The following is a 14835-nucleotide window of genomic DNA, read 5'->3' on the forward strand; positions in this document are numbered from 1 at the left end:
TAATAATCAAATATTTATCGGGTATGGGTTAGGGGTAGGTGTAAGGAGGGTTTCATTGTCCCAATAAGGCGGCATCCATTTCATAATGTTATTTATATAATCATTTACACTCTGTGTTATTATTGCATCCTGTTAATGTACAACAATACTGAGGTACAGATAGTATCTGACACTATTTATAAGAATAAATGGCAACTAACAACTATTTGCACTTATTGCAAAGAACTGCTACTTTTATATAGTGTAAATAGAATATATCGCTATTTTCACTTTACAAATAGCCGCTGCCTTATTTTATGTTAAGAGCTCTCTTAACGGAAGAGACCTTTGCATGTATAGCTAATGTGCAACAATGTGATCATCTTAAGCATTTTAACATGCAGACATGACACAAGATTTACAAAAACCTTTATCATTTACCTAAAAGGCATATATGTGTGCAAGAGAGAAAGAGAGCTGGAAATTTATCTTTGTGCAGAGCAGAATTTTGTACCACAGTTGGTGTTTTCTAATGTCATTCTGAAAGTTCCTGAATTAATTTGTTGGTAATGTACTGTAAAACATTTGGGGTATAATAAATGGAATCGGTAAAATTGGTTTAAAATAATTTTGACAGTTGTTTAATGTTTTTGTTGTATTATTGCTTTTTTACAATGTTAAGGCTTGCAATACAGTATTATGAACAACAATGTACTAGAGATACTAAATAAAATACAATACATTCAAATGCAACCATGCTGAATGAAGAGTAAAACATCACACATTACTTGATCACGTTTACTACAGTAAAAGTCTTTATATTTAAAACTATACTAACATTGTTAGTTGACACAAGAAACAGGTCGGTGTAGCTTGTTTTGATGCATTCTAAAAGGTTATAGAGAGGAAGAAAACATGACCACAACTGCAAAGGAAGGTAATTGGTTAAGAGTGTAAACCCAAGTGGCGAAATGAACATCAGAAAGTCAAATACAAACTCAAACAAGTACCCATCATTTATGATATGTTTAGTTTCAAGTTTTCCATGATAGGCTTTTCTGATTGCCATTATTATGAACAGAGGAGTGAAATATGATTATGTACTTTAATTCCATCAGTCAATTCACCATTGGCCTACTTAGTGTCAGACTGAAACTAACAGGTACTTTACAACATTCTTTAGGCTCCTTTGCACATGCATGTGCAAACATAACCACAAGTAAGGTATTTGACATTTCTGTTGTCCATCAACTAACAATATCTTTTCAACTGCTGCATCTTTTTTAAATTCTTAACACTTGAACTAATTTTTAATTCTTCCTGATCTACAGTATTTTAAATATAATCACTTGATGATTATATTTAACACTATATAACATTTAACATTATATAACACTAAATGAAAAGAATGATGCCTCACATTCTAAAGTGAAAGATGGCTACAGAAACAAACAATGATTACACACAAGGTAAATACAGATGAACTCAAATATGAAGTAATAAACTTAAAGCTTTGCTAATCCAAATAGACCGTAAGAAAACCGAAAGCCTTATCAATCAGCAGTATTTATCGAAGTTGCTTGCTAGATTGATAGTCCGGGTTGACGAATGTCCGCACATTGGGCCGGGCATCCAAATTGCTCCGTTTCATCTCTTCATAAACTGAGTCTGAGGGTACATTTGATGGTTTTTGTTTCTTCTTCCCCGAACAGCCCTTCACATGAGAATGATAAAAAGAGGTGACTCATTTAAAAAAAAAAAAAAAAAGTCAAGTATTCATGTCAAACATAAATGACTCTTCCAATGTTCTTGAGCTATTATCCAAATATTTTGCCAGCTTTTAAACTGACTGTGAGAAAACTATGTACCAGTAAAACATGATCATTTAAAACAGTTTAGTTCTCAACCCTGTTGCTAAAGCCTCCCAACACTGTCGGTTTTGAATGTCTCCTTTGACTGACACAGCCATTTAAGGTCTTGGAGTGTTTACTAATTAGCTGATGACCTGTATCAGGTATGTTTGTTTAGGGAGACATTTAAAATGTGTGATGTTGAAGGAGCTCCAGGACAAGGGCAATGCAGAGAAACACAGATAAACAGGACGCTTGCCAAGTTTGTTCACAAGAATCTTGTCACTTGCTTGTGGTGTGCGACTTCTACGACAAATACCACAAAAGATAATGTGTGTCATTGACCAATCACACATAACATTTAACTTTTTTTTTTTTTTTGGTGGTCAAAAAGAATCTGTTGCTGATTTTCTTCTCAAATGAAGATAAGACAAAGAAGATAATAGAGACCTACATGTTATTTTATTTAGTTATTTTTATTATTTTATTAGCTTCACTTTTTCATGCAATTTAATATTTATACATTAATATATACTGATGAGCCTAAACATTATGACTAGTCACAGTTGAAGAGAATATTGTTGATCATCTCCTAACAAGGCCACATATTAAGGACTGGGTAGATTAGATTGTAAGCAAACAATCAGTTCTCGTAATTGTTCAACGTGTTGAATGCAAGAGAAATGTGCAGAGGAATAAAGAGCAGCTTTGGGAAGGGCCAAAGTGTTATGGCAAGGCAACTGAGTCAAGAGTATCTCTAATACGTCGGCAAGGCTTGTGAGTCACTAACGGTCAGTGATGAGAATTTACCAATAGTGGCCTGGGACTCTCAGGAAGACTCAGTTACTGCTGAAATGTATTAATCTTTCACTTTTGCATTTGGGGAGCCAATATTAAACAAAAGGTTAGTGCTTTAGACTATCATTTCCATAATTAATTGTTCAACTTCTTATTTTCACTCAAGTTTTGTATACTGTAGAGCTTAATGTCAAAAACACTTAATAGTTTGTGCAAGCAAACCTTGAACAACTGTATTTGAGCTCCATTTCAAATGTTTCCTGTGGTCTTTAAAATACCGTAACTATTTTTTCATATAAAGCTTTGGTCCCACTTTATATTAAGTGGCCTTAACTACTATGTACTTACATATAAAAATAAGTACAATGTACTTATTGGGTTCAGACTGAATTGCAAAACACTTTTGCTGCTATTGAGGTGGGGTACAGGTAAGGTTAGGGAAAGCTTTGGTGGTGTGGGTAGGATTAAGGGTAGGGGTAAGGGTTAAGGGATGGGTCAACAGTGTAATTATAAATGTAATTACAGAAATTAGTTACAGATGTAATTACATGCAGGTGTTTTTAAAATATAAGTACAATGTAGAAACATGTATGTACACAATAAGTGCATTGTATCAAATGATTAATTTAAATGTAAGTACATAGTAATTAAGGCCACTTAATATAAAGTGGGTCCAAAGCTTTAACTACATGATAGTTATTTTGACAAACACAAAAGTGTTTGGAATGTAGAGTTTTATATTGTGCATAGCAGCGGTTCTCGACTCCGTTCCAGGGGACCCACCTCTGTGCACATTTAGCATGTCTCCTGACACACTCCTTTCAGTTCATGGATTTCTTTCCTAATGAGCTGATGATCTGAATCAGGTGTGTTAAATGAAGAAGACACAAAATGTGCAGAGTGGTGGGTCCGCAGGCCCAGAGTTGAGAACCGATTGTGCACGGTGTATAAATGCACATTTAAAATCATCCCAGTGTTTGAGAATTGCAAAAGAATTACACAGCAGCAGATTTTCAACAACAAATCAAACCACAAAAAGCATCAATGAAAGGTGATTGTCATATGTCACAGAGTGTTCTCACATGACAGCATACCTCAGTAATGCACTTCAGATAGATACATTTAGTTTTTGCTTTTAATTTGTGCTTTTAACTGAACAACATATGTCATAATTTTATACTTGCCTTCCGAATCATATAGATGATACCAAGGATCCATAGGAACCCGGCAACGACAGCACACAAAATGATCATCATACGAGGAGTGCTCACAAGATGCTCTTGTGAGCACTCGTTTGGGCACTCTTTTGGGCACTCTTTTTCTTTTTCTTTTTCTTCTTTTCAATGACAGAATAAAAAAAAAATAGGGCCAGAGAATTATGTTATACTCTATACTTTTTTTTCCATACAGTATTAATCAGAAAGTGATTGTACTTTCCAATTTCTACATATGAATAGAATTTTTCCATTCACAATGTTTACATACTAAACATGCAGTACATTCATATAGACCACAAAAAAAAAAAAAAAAATAAATAAATAAAAATCATGTTTTATAATAAAATTATTTTCATGAAATGTAAGATACACTTACCTATCCATAACCAAGTGTACATGCCCAAAGTAGTTTTTTCTTCCAAATTAAATTCACACCAGTAAAGCCCACTGTCTTCGGCATTTACATTTAAGAGGGTGACAGTAAGGTTGGGAAGTTCTCCAATTACACTGACTTTGGATTCATTCATTGTTTTATAGGTAAGATGCTTTGGTTTGTAGAAGTAGAAGATTTCCTGTTGTTTACTTGCTTCTCCTTGTTTGTACATGTACACTCCATCCTGAGGTGTTTTATCAGCAGAGCACTCGATGATGATATCATGCCCAGGACCTTTGATTACTGTTTGAAAAAAGCAACTATTGAGACATTTTTGCAAATACCTAAACGCACTAATGAATTTGCAAAGCTATCTTGTTTATGCTTGGTCTTTTCTTATCTGTGTTCTACTGCAGGGTCTGACATAACAATATAATCCAAAGTAATATTTTTCAGTTTTAAATTGGAAAACAAAATTTATTGAACATATTCATACCTTGCACCGATGTAGCTGCCCATGACATGCTTCTTATACAAATACTGATCAGTAGAAAACTGTATTTCAGAACATACAGCATCTTCGCAGCTCTTCGTGACTGTGAGTTTCTGTTCGATAGCATCAAGTGGAAGTAGTGGTCACAGCTCAAAGTCTTTTTTTTTTTTTTTCTAAAGGAAGCTAACATCTGCATAGTACGTCAGCCTGAAAGCAAAGAAATATATATCATAGGCTTATATAATAATAAATATTCTCAAATAGTCTAAACCTAAACAAGTCTTTATTGATAACAATAGCTATCAGAGTCTGCCCACTGCCCTGTTTGAATTTAAATATGAAAGACCTCTTAATAGAAATAACATTTATTTTCATCAAGAGACTGTGCATCAATTTTTGGTCAAGATCTTGTATTGACAATGCAAGTCAAGGACTCTGAAGTCTACTCCAGCACATCCCAAAGAATTTAAAAGAATTTAAGGTCTGGACCCAGAGGTGGCAATTCATAGGTGAAAATGATTTATGCTCCCTCCCAACCATTCTTTCACAATTTGAGCCTGACGAATCTTATCACCCTAACAATTAGGGTCAGAGGAACAGTTGCCAAACATATAACATGCTAGAAACATAATCACTGCAATAATGATCAAGTCATATGCTCTTAAGCATTTCCCTATTTACAGTTTCTCAGTCGATTTGACACATTTCTCTAAACTCCGGTCACTGTTCTCAAAACAGAAAACACAGTAATCTGAACACTTTGTAGTTGTCCTAAACAGGTTGTAAATTTTCCTTCATTTCATGCAAATTACAAATCACATGAATCATTTTCTCAAAATTCCCAAATGTTTTCACAGTAGCTCAAACAACCAACCAAAACTTTTACAATAAAAAAATAGTAATAATAATAATAATTTGTGCACCATTTTCCCAAACACAACAAACAAAACTCTGTTATTTGTTAACTTCTCAGTTGCACTTGGAATGTTCTCAATTATCCCCAAACAAATACCTGCTGAGTTAGTAGTACACACAACACAGGGATAGGGTACAAACGAGTTTCAAATGAAATCAGAGCCAACCTAATTTACCATGTCATAAATTATGGTCTTTCCTTGAGAGAAGCTGGAGAGAGTTCAGACCAATATAAACATTGTACTACAAACAATGTCTCAGGACGACAAGTGTTCCAATCCACTGGTGTTGTGGCACACAATATTGTCTTGGGGCCGCACAACACAGAAAAGCTTCTAAATTGTTTAAACTCCCTCAATGATATCCACTTTCCACAGGGTAATCAGGAGTAAACTGAGCGAAATTGTGTAGTTGTGTCGGACAATGTCCACTTTCACCATTCAGCACTGGTGCAAGAGTGGTTTGAGCATCACTCACATTTCAGGATGGTGTTCCTTCCAGCATATTCTTCTCTTGGAGATGGAAAGCATATGATCACAACCCTTACAAAGTCTTTAAGTGAAGTTGAGGCACAAGGAAGAATCCAGCATTTACAGCTTTTTTCCTCCATGATGCATGACTTGTGAAAATATATGCTGAGATGTTGATTACAGTATTTCTCGATTGCTAACACACAGTGGCTTGCACAGACCTATGTGAGGGCAGGAGCGCAAGCGCTTTCTGGGGGATGGGTTGGGAGGGGTGTGTGTGTGTGTTTTGTGGGTTTCTCCCTCGGATGAAATTCCATTCCGGGGGGAGAAATGGGAACGCGGGGGCACCGCGATGCGACCGCAAAGGGCACTTTCACTTTCGCGAACCCCTTGTGCACGCCACTGCTAACACACTATGGCCCAGTTTCACAGACAGGGCTTAGTCTAAGCCAGGATTAGACCTTAGATCAATTAGCTTTTATAAACTTTCACTACAAAAAACATTACTGGTGTACATCTTGAGACAAAACAATGACACTGACATATTTTAAGATATGTCAGTACAAGTTGCTTTCAGTTAAATCAGCTCAAACATGCATTTTAGTCTAGGACTAAGCCTTGTCTGTGAAACGGAGGGTATAACTGATTCATTTGGCACAATTTCCCAAACCATTCATTGAATTCTCAAAACAAAGACGCATTTCTCAAAATTATAAACACATTTCACTTTTCACATACAAAAAATGCCCTTATTTTACAGTGGTTTAACCATGTTCTCATTCAGAAAACAAACACACACACACACACACACACACACACATATATATATATATATATATATATATATATATATATATATATATAAAATTAACTCAAGTGTCACTATGTAAACTCAAATAGCACACATTTATCAAATAGTATCATGGGATATTGGGATAATATAAACAGGAGCACAGGTGATTATGCTTTAGAAATTGCATCCTACACTGTAAAAAAATCCCAGTAAAATTTACGGTAAAAAAACGGCAGCTGTGGTTGCCAGAATTTTACCGTAAAAAATACGGTAGCAACGTAAAAAAAAAAAAATCTGTTAAATTTACGGTAAAATAACATAATTTCATTACCTGATATTAATGTTAATTTACCAACCTAATAAAGTACTAATATCTGTTTTGCACCTTTATAATACACTGACAGTCACCAAACACAGTGGTGATGAGAGTCACATGAAGAATCAAAGTTCATCACAAGCAGCTTTTCCACAAGCTGAGAAGGACAATACTAATATATAGAAGGTGCATACAGTGTCATTCACACACGCACTAAACACCATCATGGTAACACACATGACATTTTAAAAATGCAATAAACATTAATTTAACAACATTAGGTGTAACATAAAGCCCTAATGTACATAACTGATTTGAAAAAAATGAGAAAAACCAAGAAGAAACAGAGTTATTTCAACGAAAATACATCAAATGTGAAGTGTCACGCAGGTAATTTTGAGAATGTCAATTTATGGTTTTTCACTGTAAATTTTACAATGAATTGTTATTTCCACTTCCAAAAACTGTGAATTTAACGGTATTTTACCGTAAAATTACATTATATAGTATATAGTACAGGAACTTTCTGTAAACCAATTAACAGTTTTTCACCGCAGCATTTTTACAGTCTTTTACTGTTAAAATCACAGTCATTTTTTACAGTGTAGAATCAGACAGGGTTTTACACTACTTACACATACAGTATAATTACAATAGACAATAACAGTACTTTATATGACAGAAATTTCACTATTCTGTGTCCAGTAAACTAGCACTTGTACACCCTCAAATTTGTGATTGTCAAATTTATTTGTAGCCACTTTTTTTCATGTGCTGTATTTTGCAGAACTGAGAGACGACTGCCTAAAGAAGGTAGAGAAAGACTTTTGTCAGAAGACCAAGAAACTGCTATAGCACTGACTTAAAACGCCTTGTAAACGTCCACTGCCGTGATTGGCTAACATCTTTCCATTGGAAAAGTATTACACTCTCGAAAACGTTTAGTACATTTTTACTGTAACAGCTCTCAAGGTTAACTAACTAACTATCTAACTATCATGAAAAGTGCTACATTTCATTTAGATCTATGGCATTATGTTTAGATCGTGGCATGAAAGGTTGCAGAGATGAACATTGTAGCCGATCATGGACATGTTGCTGAGCGCATGAAAGCAGTGATCTCGCCATTGCAACTTACTTTCTGTAAACTAACAAATGCTTTCATCATCACTAACTGTTATGGGCTGAACAAACGATACTTGCGGATCCATGTGCAGGATTTTATTGGATAGAAACATAGTCAATAACAGGCATGGGTTGGCAACAGCAAACAGGAATAATGCAGGCGAGACAAAGAGTATACCAGGGACAAGCGTGGTTGATCAGTGTCAAACAATATACAGGAGGGCTAGGCTAAAGAATTATCCAGGGTAAACTGGCAATGGTCTGAGAGAGGTGCAAACAGAATCCAGACGACAAGACGAGAGAGAAATCCAAGACAGGCGGGTGGTCAGAAAACAGGCAATCACAGGAAAACAAGATGTGACTAGACTTAGACTAGAACTGGAAATACAAACTAGGACTGGGAACAGGCTAAAAACATAAAAAAAAACATCTGACTGTACATGAATCAGTACATTTCAGATCAGGCATTAGAACATAGTTACTTACTTAATAATAAATACTTTGAATGTTGCGATCCTATCAGATTTATGATGGCAACCTGATTCGTAAAACAAAGCACTGTTCGCCAGAGGAGAACTGGCCCGACTAAGCCTGGTTTCTCCCAAGGTTTTTTTTTCCTCCATTTTAACACCTATTTGCCACTTGTTTGCCACCTGATGTCACCTGTTGGAGTTTGGGTTCCTTGCCGCTGTCGCCTTTGGCTTGCTTAGTTGGGGACACTTGACATTTGACTTGACACTTGATATTCAACAGTATTCTTGACATTTATTCAACAGTGCTTTGATCTGCCTGCATTGACACTATTCTTTAAGAGCTGCTGTGCAGCAAAAATTATGTACCAGTTATCAATGTAAAGCTGCTTTGATACAATCTGCATTGTAAAAAGCGCTATATAAATAAAGGTGACTTGACTTGACTTGACTTACATGTCGCATTACTGTCGAGTCCAGGCACTGCACAATATTTTGCAATCCTCAACGGCATGTTTAATGCTTGGTAGCTCGATCTGGTTTAGCACCATGTAGGCCTATGTTATTTATTACGTCATGGGCGAATCGGTGGGCGGGGCTAAACAGGCAGTGATGAAGTAGGTGTTGATCTTCTTCTGTGGAGGCGGTGCTTGATGCCCTTTGACGTCATAGATCCCCTGTCGTTTGCTGGGCCTGGTGTCAAAAAAAGCTTTCATTAGACTAACAAGGAAGTTTTCAGTTCTGAAACTTACGGGATATTCTTATAGTATGATGACCTCTTGAATGTCAAAAGCTCAAGGAAAATTGGATTTCTCAGTTCATCACCCCTTTAATAGAAAAAAAATGCAGTGTTTCATTATGCAATGCATACTGAACTGTTTTGCCAACATAAGTGTGTGTTTAGTGTGTTGTGTTAATTGTTTTGAGAGCAACTATATTCATTTGGAGAAATGCATCAAATTTATTGAGAAAAACTGTAATTCCAAACAGTGACTTTTGGTCCTGAAGCTTCATTTTGTGCTCAGTGACACATTTCTGTGTTGATTATGATTTGTCAAATTTATTTGTAGCCACTTTTTTTTTTTTTTTTTTCATGTGCTGTATTTTTGCAGAACTGAGAGACGACTGCCTAAAGAAGGTAGAGAAAGACTTCTGTCAAAAGACCAAGAAACTGCTATAGCACTGACTTCAGTGTAAACGCCCACTGCCGTGATTGGCTAACATCTTTCCATTTGAAAAGTATTACACTCTCGAAAACTTTTAGTACATTTTTACTGTAACAGCTCTCAAGGTTAACTAATCATGAAAAGTGCTACATTTCATTTAGATCTATGGCATTATGTTTAGATCGTGGCATGAAAAGTTGCACAGATGAACATTGTAGTCGATCATGGACATGTTGCTGAGTGCATGAAAGCAGTGATCTCGCCATTGCAACTTAATTTCTGTAAACTAACAAATGCTTTCATCATCACTAACTGTTACGGGCTGAACAAACGATATTTGCGGATCCATGTGCAGGATTTTATTGGATAGAAACATAGTCAATAACAGGCATGGGTTGGCAACAGCAAACAGGAATAAAGCAGGCGAGACAAAGAGTATACCAGGGACAAGCGTGGTTGATCAGTGGCAAACAATATCCAGGAGGGCTAGGCTAAAGAATAATCCAGGGTAAACTGGCAATTGTCTGAGAGAGGTGCAAACAGAATCCAGACGACAAGACTAGAGAGAAATCCAAGACAGGCGGGGGGTCAGAAAACAGGCAATCACAGGAAAACAAGATGTGACTAGACTTAGACTAGAACTGGAAGTACAAACTAGGACTGGGAACAGGCTAAAAACATAAAAAACATCTGACTGTACATGAATCAGTACATTTCGGATCAGGCATTAGAACATAGTTACTTACATGTCACATTACTGTCAAGTCCAGGCACTGCACAATATTTTGCAATCCTCAATGGCATGTTTAATGCTTGGTAACCCGATCTGGTTTAGCACCATGTAGGCCTATGTTATTTATTACATGTAATGTGCGAATCGGTGGGCGGGGCTAAACAGGCAGTGATGAAGTAGGTGTTGATCTTCTTCTGCGGAGGCGGTGCTTGATGCCCTTTGACGTCATAGATCGCCTGTCGTTTGATGGCCTGGTGTCAAAAAAAAGCTTTTATTAGACTAACAAGGAAGTTTTCAGTTCTGAAACTTATGGGATATTCTTATAGTATGATGACCTCTTAAATGTCAAAAGATCAAGGAAAATTGGATTTCTCAGTTCATCACCCCTTTAATAGAAAAAAAATGGAGTGCTTCATTATGCAATGCATACTGAACTGTTTTGCCAACATAAGTGTGTTTAGTGTGTTGTGTTAATTGTTTTGAGAGCAACTATATTCATTTGGAGAATTTTGGTCCTGAAGCTTCATTTTGTGCTCGGTGACACATTTCTGTGTTGATTTTGATTTGTCAAATTTATTTGTAGCCATTTTTTTTTTTTTTTCATGTGCTGTATTTTTGCAGAACTGAGAGACGACTGCCTAAAGAAGTTAGAGAAAGACTTTTGTCAGAGAAACTGGTATAGCACTGTATACTGTAATGAAATTTGGCTGAAGGTGCAGAGGATGGCGAATTTATTTCTTTATTTATGTATTACTGTAATTGACCGTATACTGTACTGTGTTGCATACACATTTCATATTTAGTTCTTTGGTTTGTGAACTTTTCTTCTTCTTGCAAGATCAACTACTTCATCTACTTTCATCTCCTGTAATATCACTTTACAGTAGTGAAATGAAAATCATCTAAACTTGTCATTAAAGCTGAATTTATCAGATCAACAAAGAACACACTTGTAGTTTTGTGGTTAGTATTTGATAAATGCATTAATAGAAAAAAAATGCAGTGCTTCATTGCATACTGAACTGTTTTGCCAACATAAGTATATTTTTTGTCTTGTGTTAATTGTTTCTCATTTGGAGAAATGTGTCAAATTTATTGAGAAAAATTGTAAATCCAAACAATGACTTTTGGCCCGGTAGTGTATATAGGCTATATACATATGGCCTGATAGGTATAAACTAACATTTATGTCTTAAATTATTTACGTTCAAATCTTCAAGCTTTTATTTTGGCAAAATACTGGTGAAATTCTGTTCACTTATTCACAGAAAAGTTTGAGATTGTGCAACTGGGCAAATTAAATGAACAAACTCAATGCGCATACAGAGATGGAGCTTGTGAGCAGCAGCATTTACTGTGAACTGAGGCACTCTGACACTTAAAAAAAAAAAACCCACAAAAAAAAAAAAAAAAAAACCCTGTAAGCCACACATCTGTAACACTGTGCATCTCTTCACTGATGAAGTGCACAACTAACCTATTTTCAAGAAACATCCACTGAACAAAAGGGTAAATGAAAACCAGATAAAATCTTTGACACGCAGCAGGTGAAGGAAGAAAAGGTGAGAAATAACTGAAATAGTTTGTGGTTGATGAGATAATGAAAGCCCTTTTTCTTACAGGTGGCCAGTGTTGGGCATGTTACTTTAAAAAGTAACTGAGTATTGCATTACTTTTAAAAAAATTCAAATATGTCAAATAACTTGGATGCCCCCAATATTAAATATAAGTCTATAAATAAATTATGCTTGATCCGATTCATGACTCATGATCCGCTCTTGCTCACGACATGAAATTTCTCTATAGCCTACTGTACTGTATGTGTTGGTAGCCATTAAAGAAAACTTATTTTTATATTTATGTTTAAATAGTCCTATTTTATGTTTTAAATTAATCTATTTGATTATGAAAAGTGAACAGCATGAGTAAGATAAGAGGATACATCATAAAATGTGCAATATATCGGGAGACATGAATGGGTCAGACATGATTTTGACCACTTCATTAAGTTTTGTAGAAAGCCTTTCTTTTAAGTGAATTTCATTTTGTAAAAATTGTATCTTTATTTAATCAATGTTGCATCTACCAATTGCCTGGATTTAATAAATAAGAAGCAAATATAGCAGACAATTTAATCACGACATGGAGGCGCGGATGCGATCACTTGCACTTGAACTGGAGCACGTCTTATCTAAATGAACCGAAACTCAGCTTATAGGCTGCTTGCCTCACAGACATGAGAAATATATCCAGCTGGAGAATTTGCTGCTGCCTTCATGAACACCACTCTTTATTACCAGGACATCATGGTCTCACCTCTGTGTCCAGAGGACTTCATCTCCTCCTTCCATTACACCTGTTCAGAGATTTTTAACAGCATTGCTCCTTTCAGGTGCATATCTGTCAGAACCAAACTAGACCCCTGGCTTAATGACACCACCCGCGCCCTCAGGCGGCAGTCCAGACAGGCTGAGCGCAAGTAGAAGAAGGACAAGTTACATGTATTACTGGGTATATTGAGGGACAGTCTCACTGAGTATCAAAATGCTGTTAAAGCAGCTAAATGTCAGTATTTGTCAAATGTTATTTCCACCAGCTGTAATCGCCCGAGAGTGCTATTTAGTACAATTCAGTCTGTTACTAATCCATCTAGTAATGTTCTGCAGCATGTAACTAAGTCAACCTGTGATGATTTTCTCCATTATTTTGTTGACAAAGTAGCCTCTGTTAAACAGAGCATTAACAATATGTTTAACAGTTTTGACTTCTTCAGACTCTTCTTCTGTACTCTCTGTGTTTAATGTGTTTGAGCCAGTGTCACTGTCTCTCCTCGCTGAGGTGGTCCAGTGGTTGAGACCGACTAACTGTCCTATGGACATTATTCCTTCCAAGGTGCTTAAGCAGGTTTTTAACACAGTGGGGCCATGTCTCCTCTCGTTCATAAACAGCTGTCTCAGCTCAGGTTCTGTACCAACTGCATTCAAGCACGCTGTGGTCAGACCTCTTCTAAAAAAACCCAACCTTGATCCTGCTGTCCTGTCAAATTTTAGACCTGTGTCCCATTTGCCTTTCCTGTCCAAGGTTTTGAAAAAAATAGTCTTCATTCAGTTAAACTCTTTTCTAGAAAATAATAAAATCTTTGAAAAATTCCAGTCTGGCTTCAGAACACGACACAGGCACCGAATCCGCTCTGTTGAAAGTACAGAACGATACTCTCTTGTCCCTCGATGCAAAAAAGCCTGTGCTGCTGGTAATGTTGGACCTTACTGCAGCGTTTGACACCGTGGACCATTCAGTCTTTCTGAGACGTCTGGCCCAACAGGTTGGCATTCAGGGAACTGTGATGCAGTGGTTTAGGTCATATTAAACAGATAGGACATGCTCTGTTATGATTGATGACCTCTCCTCCTCTTCAGCCCCATAACCTCTGGTGTGCCACAGGGATCCATTTTGGGCCCTGTTCTATTCTCTCTGTACATGCTGCCTTTAGGTTCAATTATTTCAAGTCACAATGTGTCCTTCCATCTGTATGCAGATGACTTACAAATCTATCTGCCGGTTGTCCCCAATTCTTCTGACAGTCTTGAATCCATAAACAGATGTTTAGATGACATCAAATTGTGGCTGTCTCAGAACTTTCTCTGTTTGAATGAGGACAAAACAGAATGTATTGTTTTTGGTACATCCAACCTGCCCAGCGTTTCAGCTCCTGGTCTTGTTGCGTTGGCCCCCATTTTAACCGGGCAGTGGCCGGTCCAAAACTCTGGAACTCTCTGCCCATTGACTTATGTTCCATTACTGACCTGCCTTTGTTCAAATCCAAACTTAAAAACCTCTTATTTAGAATAGCTTTTAACACTTAGTGGCCCTGTGACACTTCTCTTTATCTTAATGTTGGAATGTGCTCTGCTGACCCATTTGTACTTTTATTATTATTTGTTATTATCATTATTATTTTTTATCTTGTTTTTAATGTTGTACAGCACTTTGGTTCAGCTTCGGTTGTTGGAAGGTGCTATAGAAATAAAGTTTGATAGTTTGATTGATTGATTTATATATCCATAGAAAGCTTGAATTGTCTACTTCTAAACGAAATAATTCAAAACTGCATGACGGTTGCACGTGCACGCAGCGCGC

The 14835-nt window shown here is 36.5% G+C and overlaps 1 protein-coding gene across 2 annotated transcripts; it reads right to left on the minus strand.

Annotated features, from left to right (window-relative positions):
- Positions 1-597: 597 nt before the first annotated feature.
- Positions 598-9499, minus strand: LOC125257022. Of its 2 annotated transcripts, none has more exons than XM_048173430.1 (5): positions 9256-9499; positions 4714-4917; positions 4221-4520; positions 3812-3960; positions 598-1693 (listed from the first exon to the last, which is right to left on the minus strand). In XM_048173430.1, exons 2-5 carry the CDS (start codon positions 4904-4906, stop codon positions 1547-1549), a joined length of 789 nt encoding a protein of 262 aa, XP_048029387.1. In that variant the 5' UTR covers positions 4907-4917; positions 9256-9499; the 3' UTR covers positions 598-1546. The 2 variants fall into 2 exon arrangements, with proteins under 2 accessions (XP_048029387.1, XP_048029386.1); XM_048173429.1 differs by having other exon boundaries at positions 3812-3963; positions 9256-9498.
- Between the last annotated feature and the right edge of the window lie 5336 nt (positions 9500-14835).

The sequence above is a fragment of the Megalobrama amblycephala genome, linkage group LG21 (genome assembly GCF_018812025.1).
Source record: "Megalobrama amblycephala isolate DHTTF-2021 linkage group LG21, ASM1881202v1, whole genome shotgun sequence".
NCBI lineage: Eukaryota > Metazoa > Chordata > Actinopteri > Cypriniformes > Xenocyprididae > Megalobrama > Megalobrama amblycephala.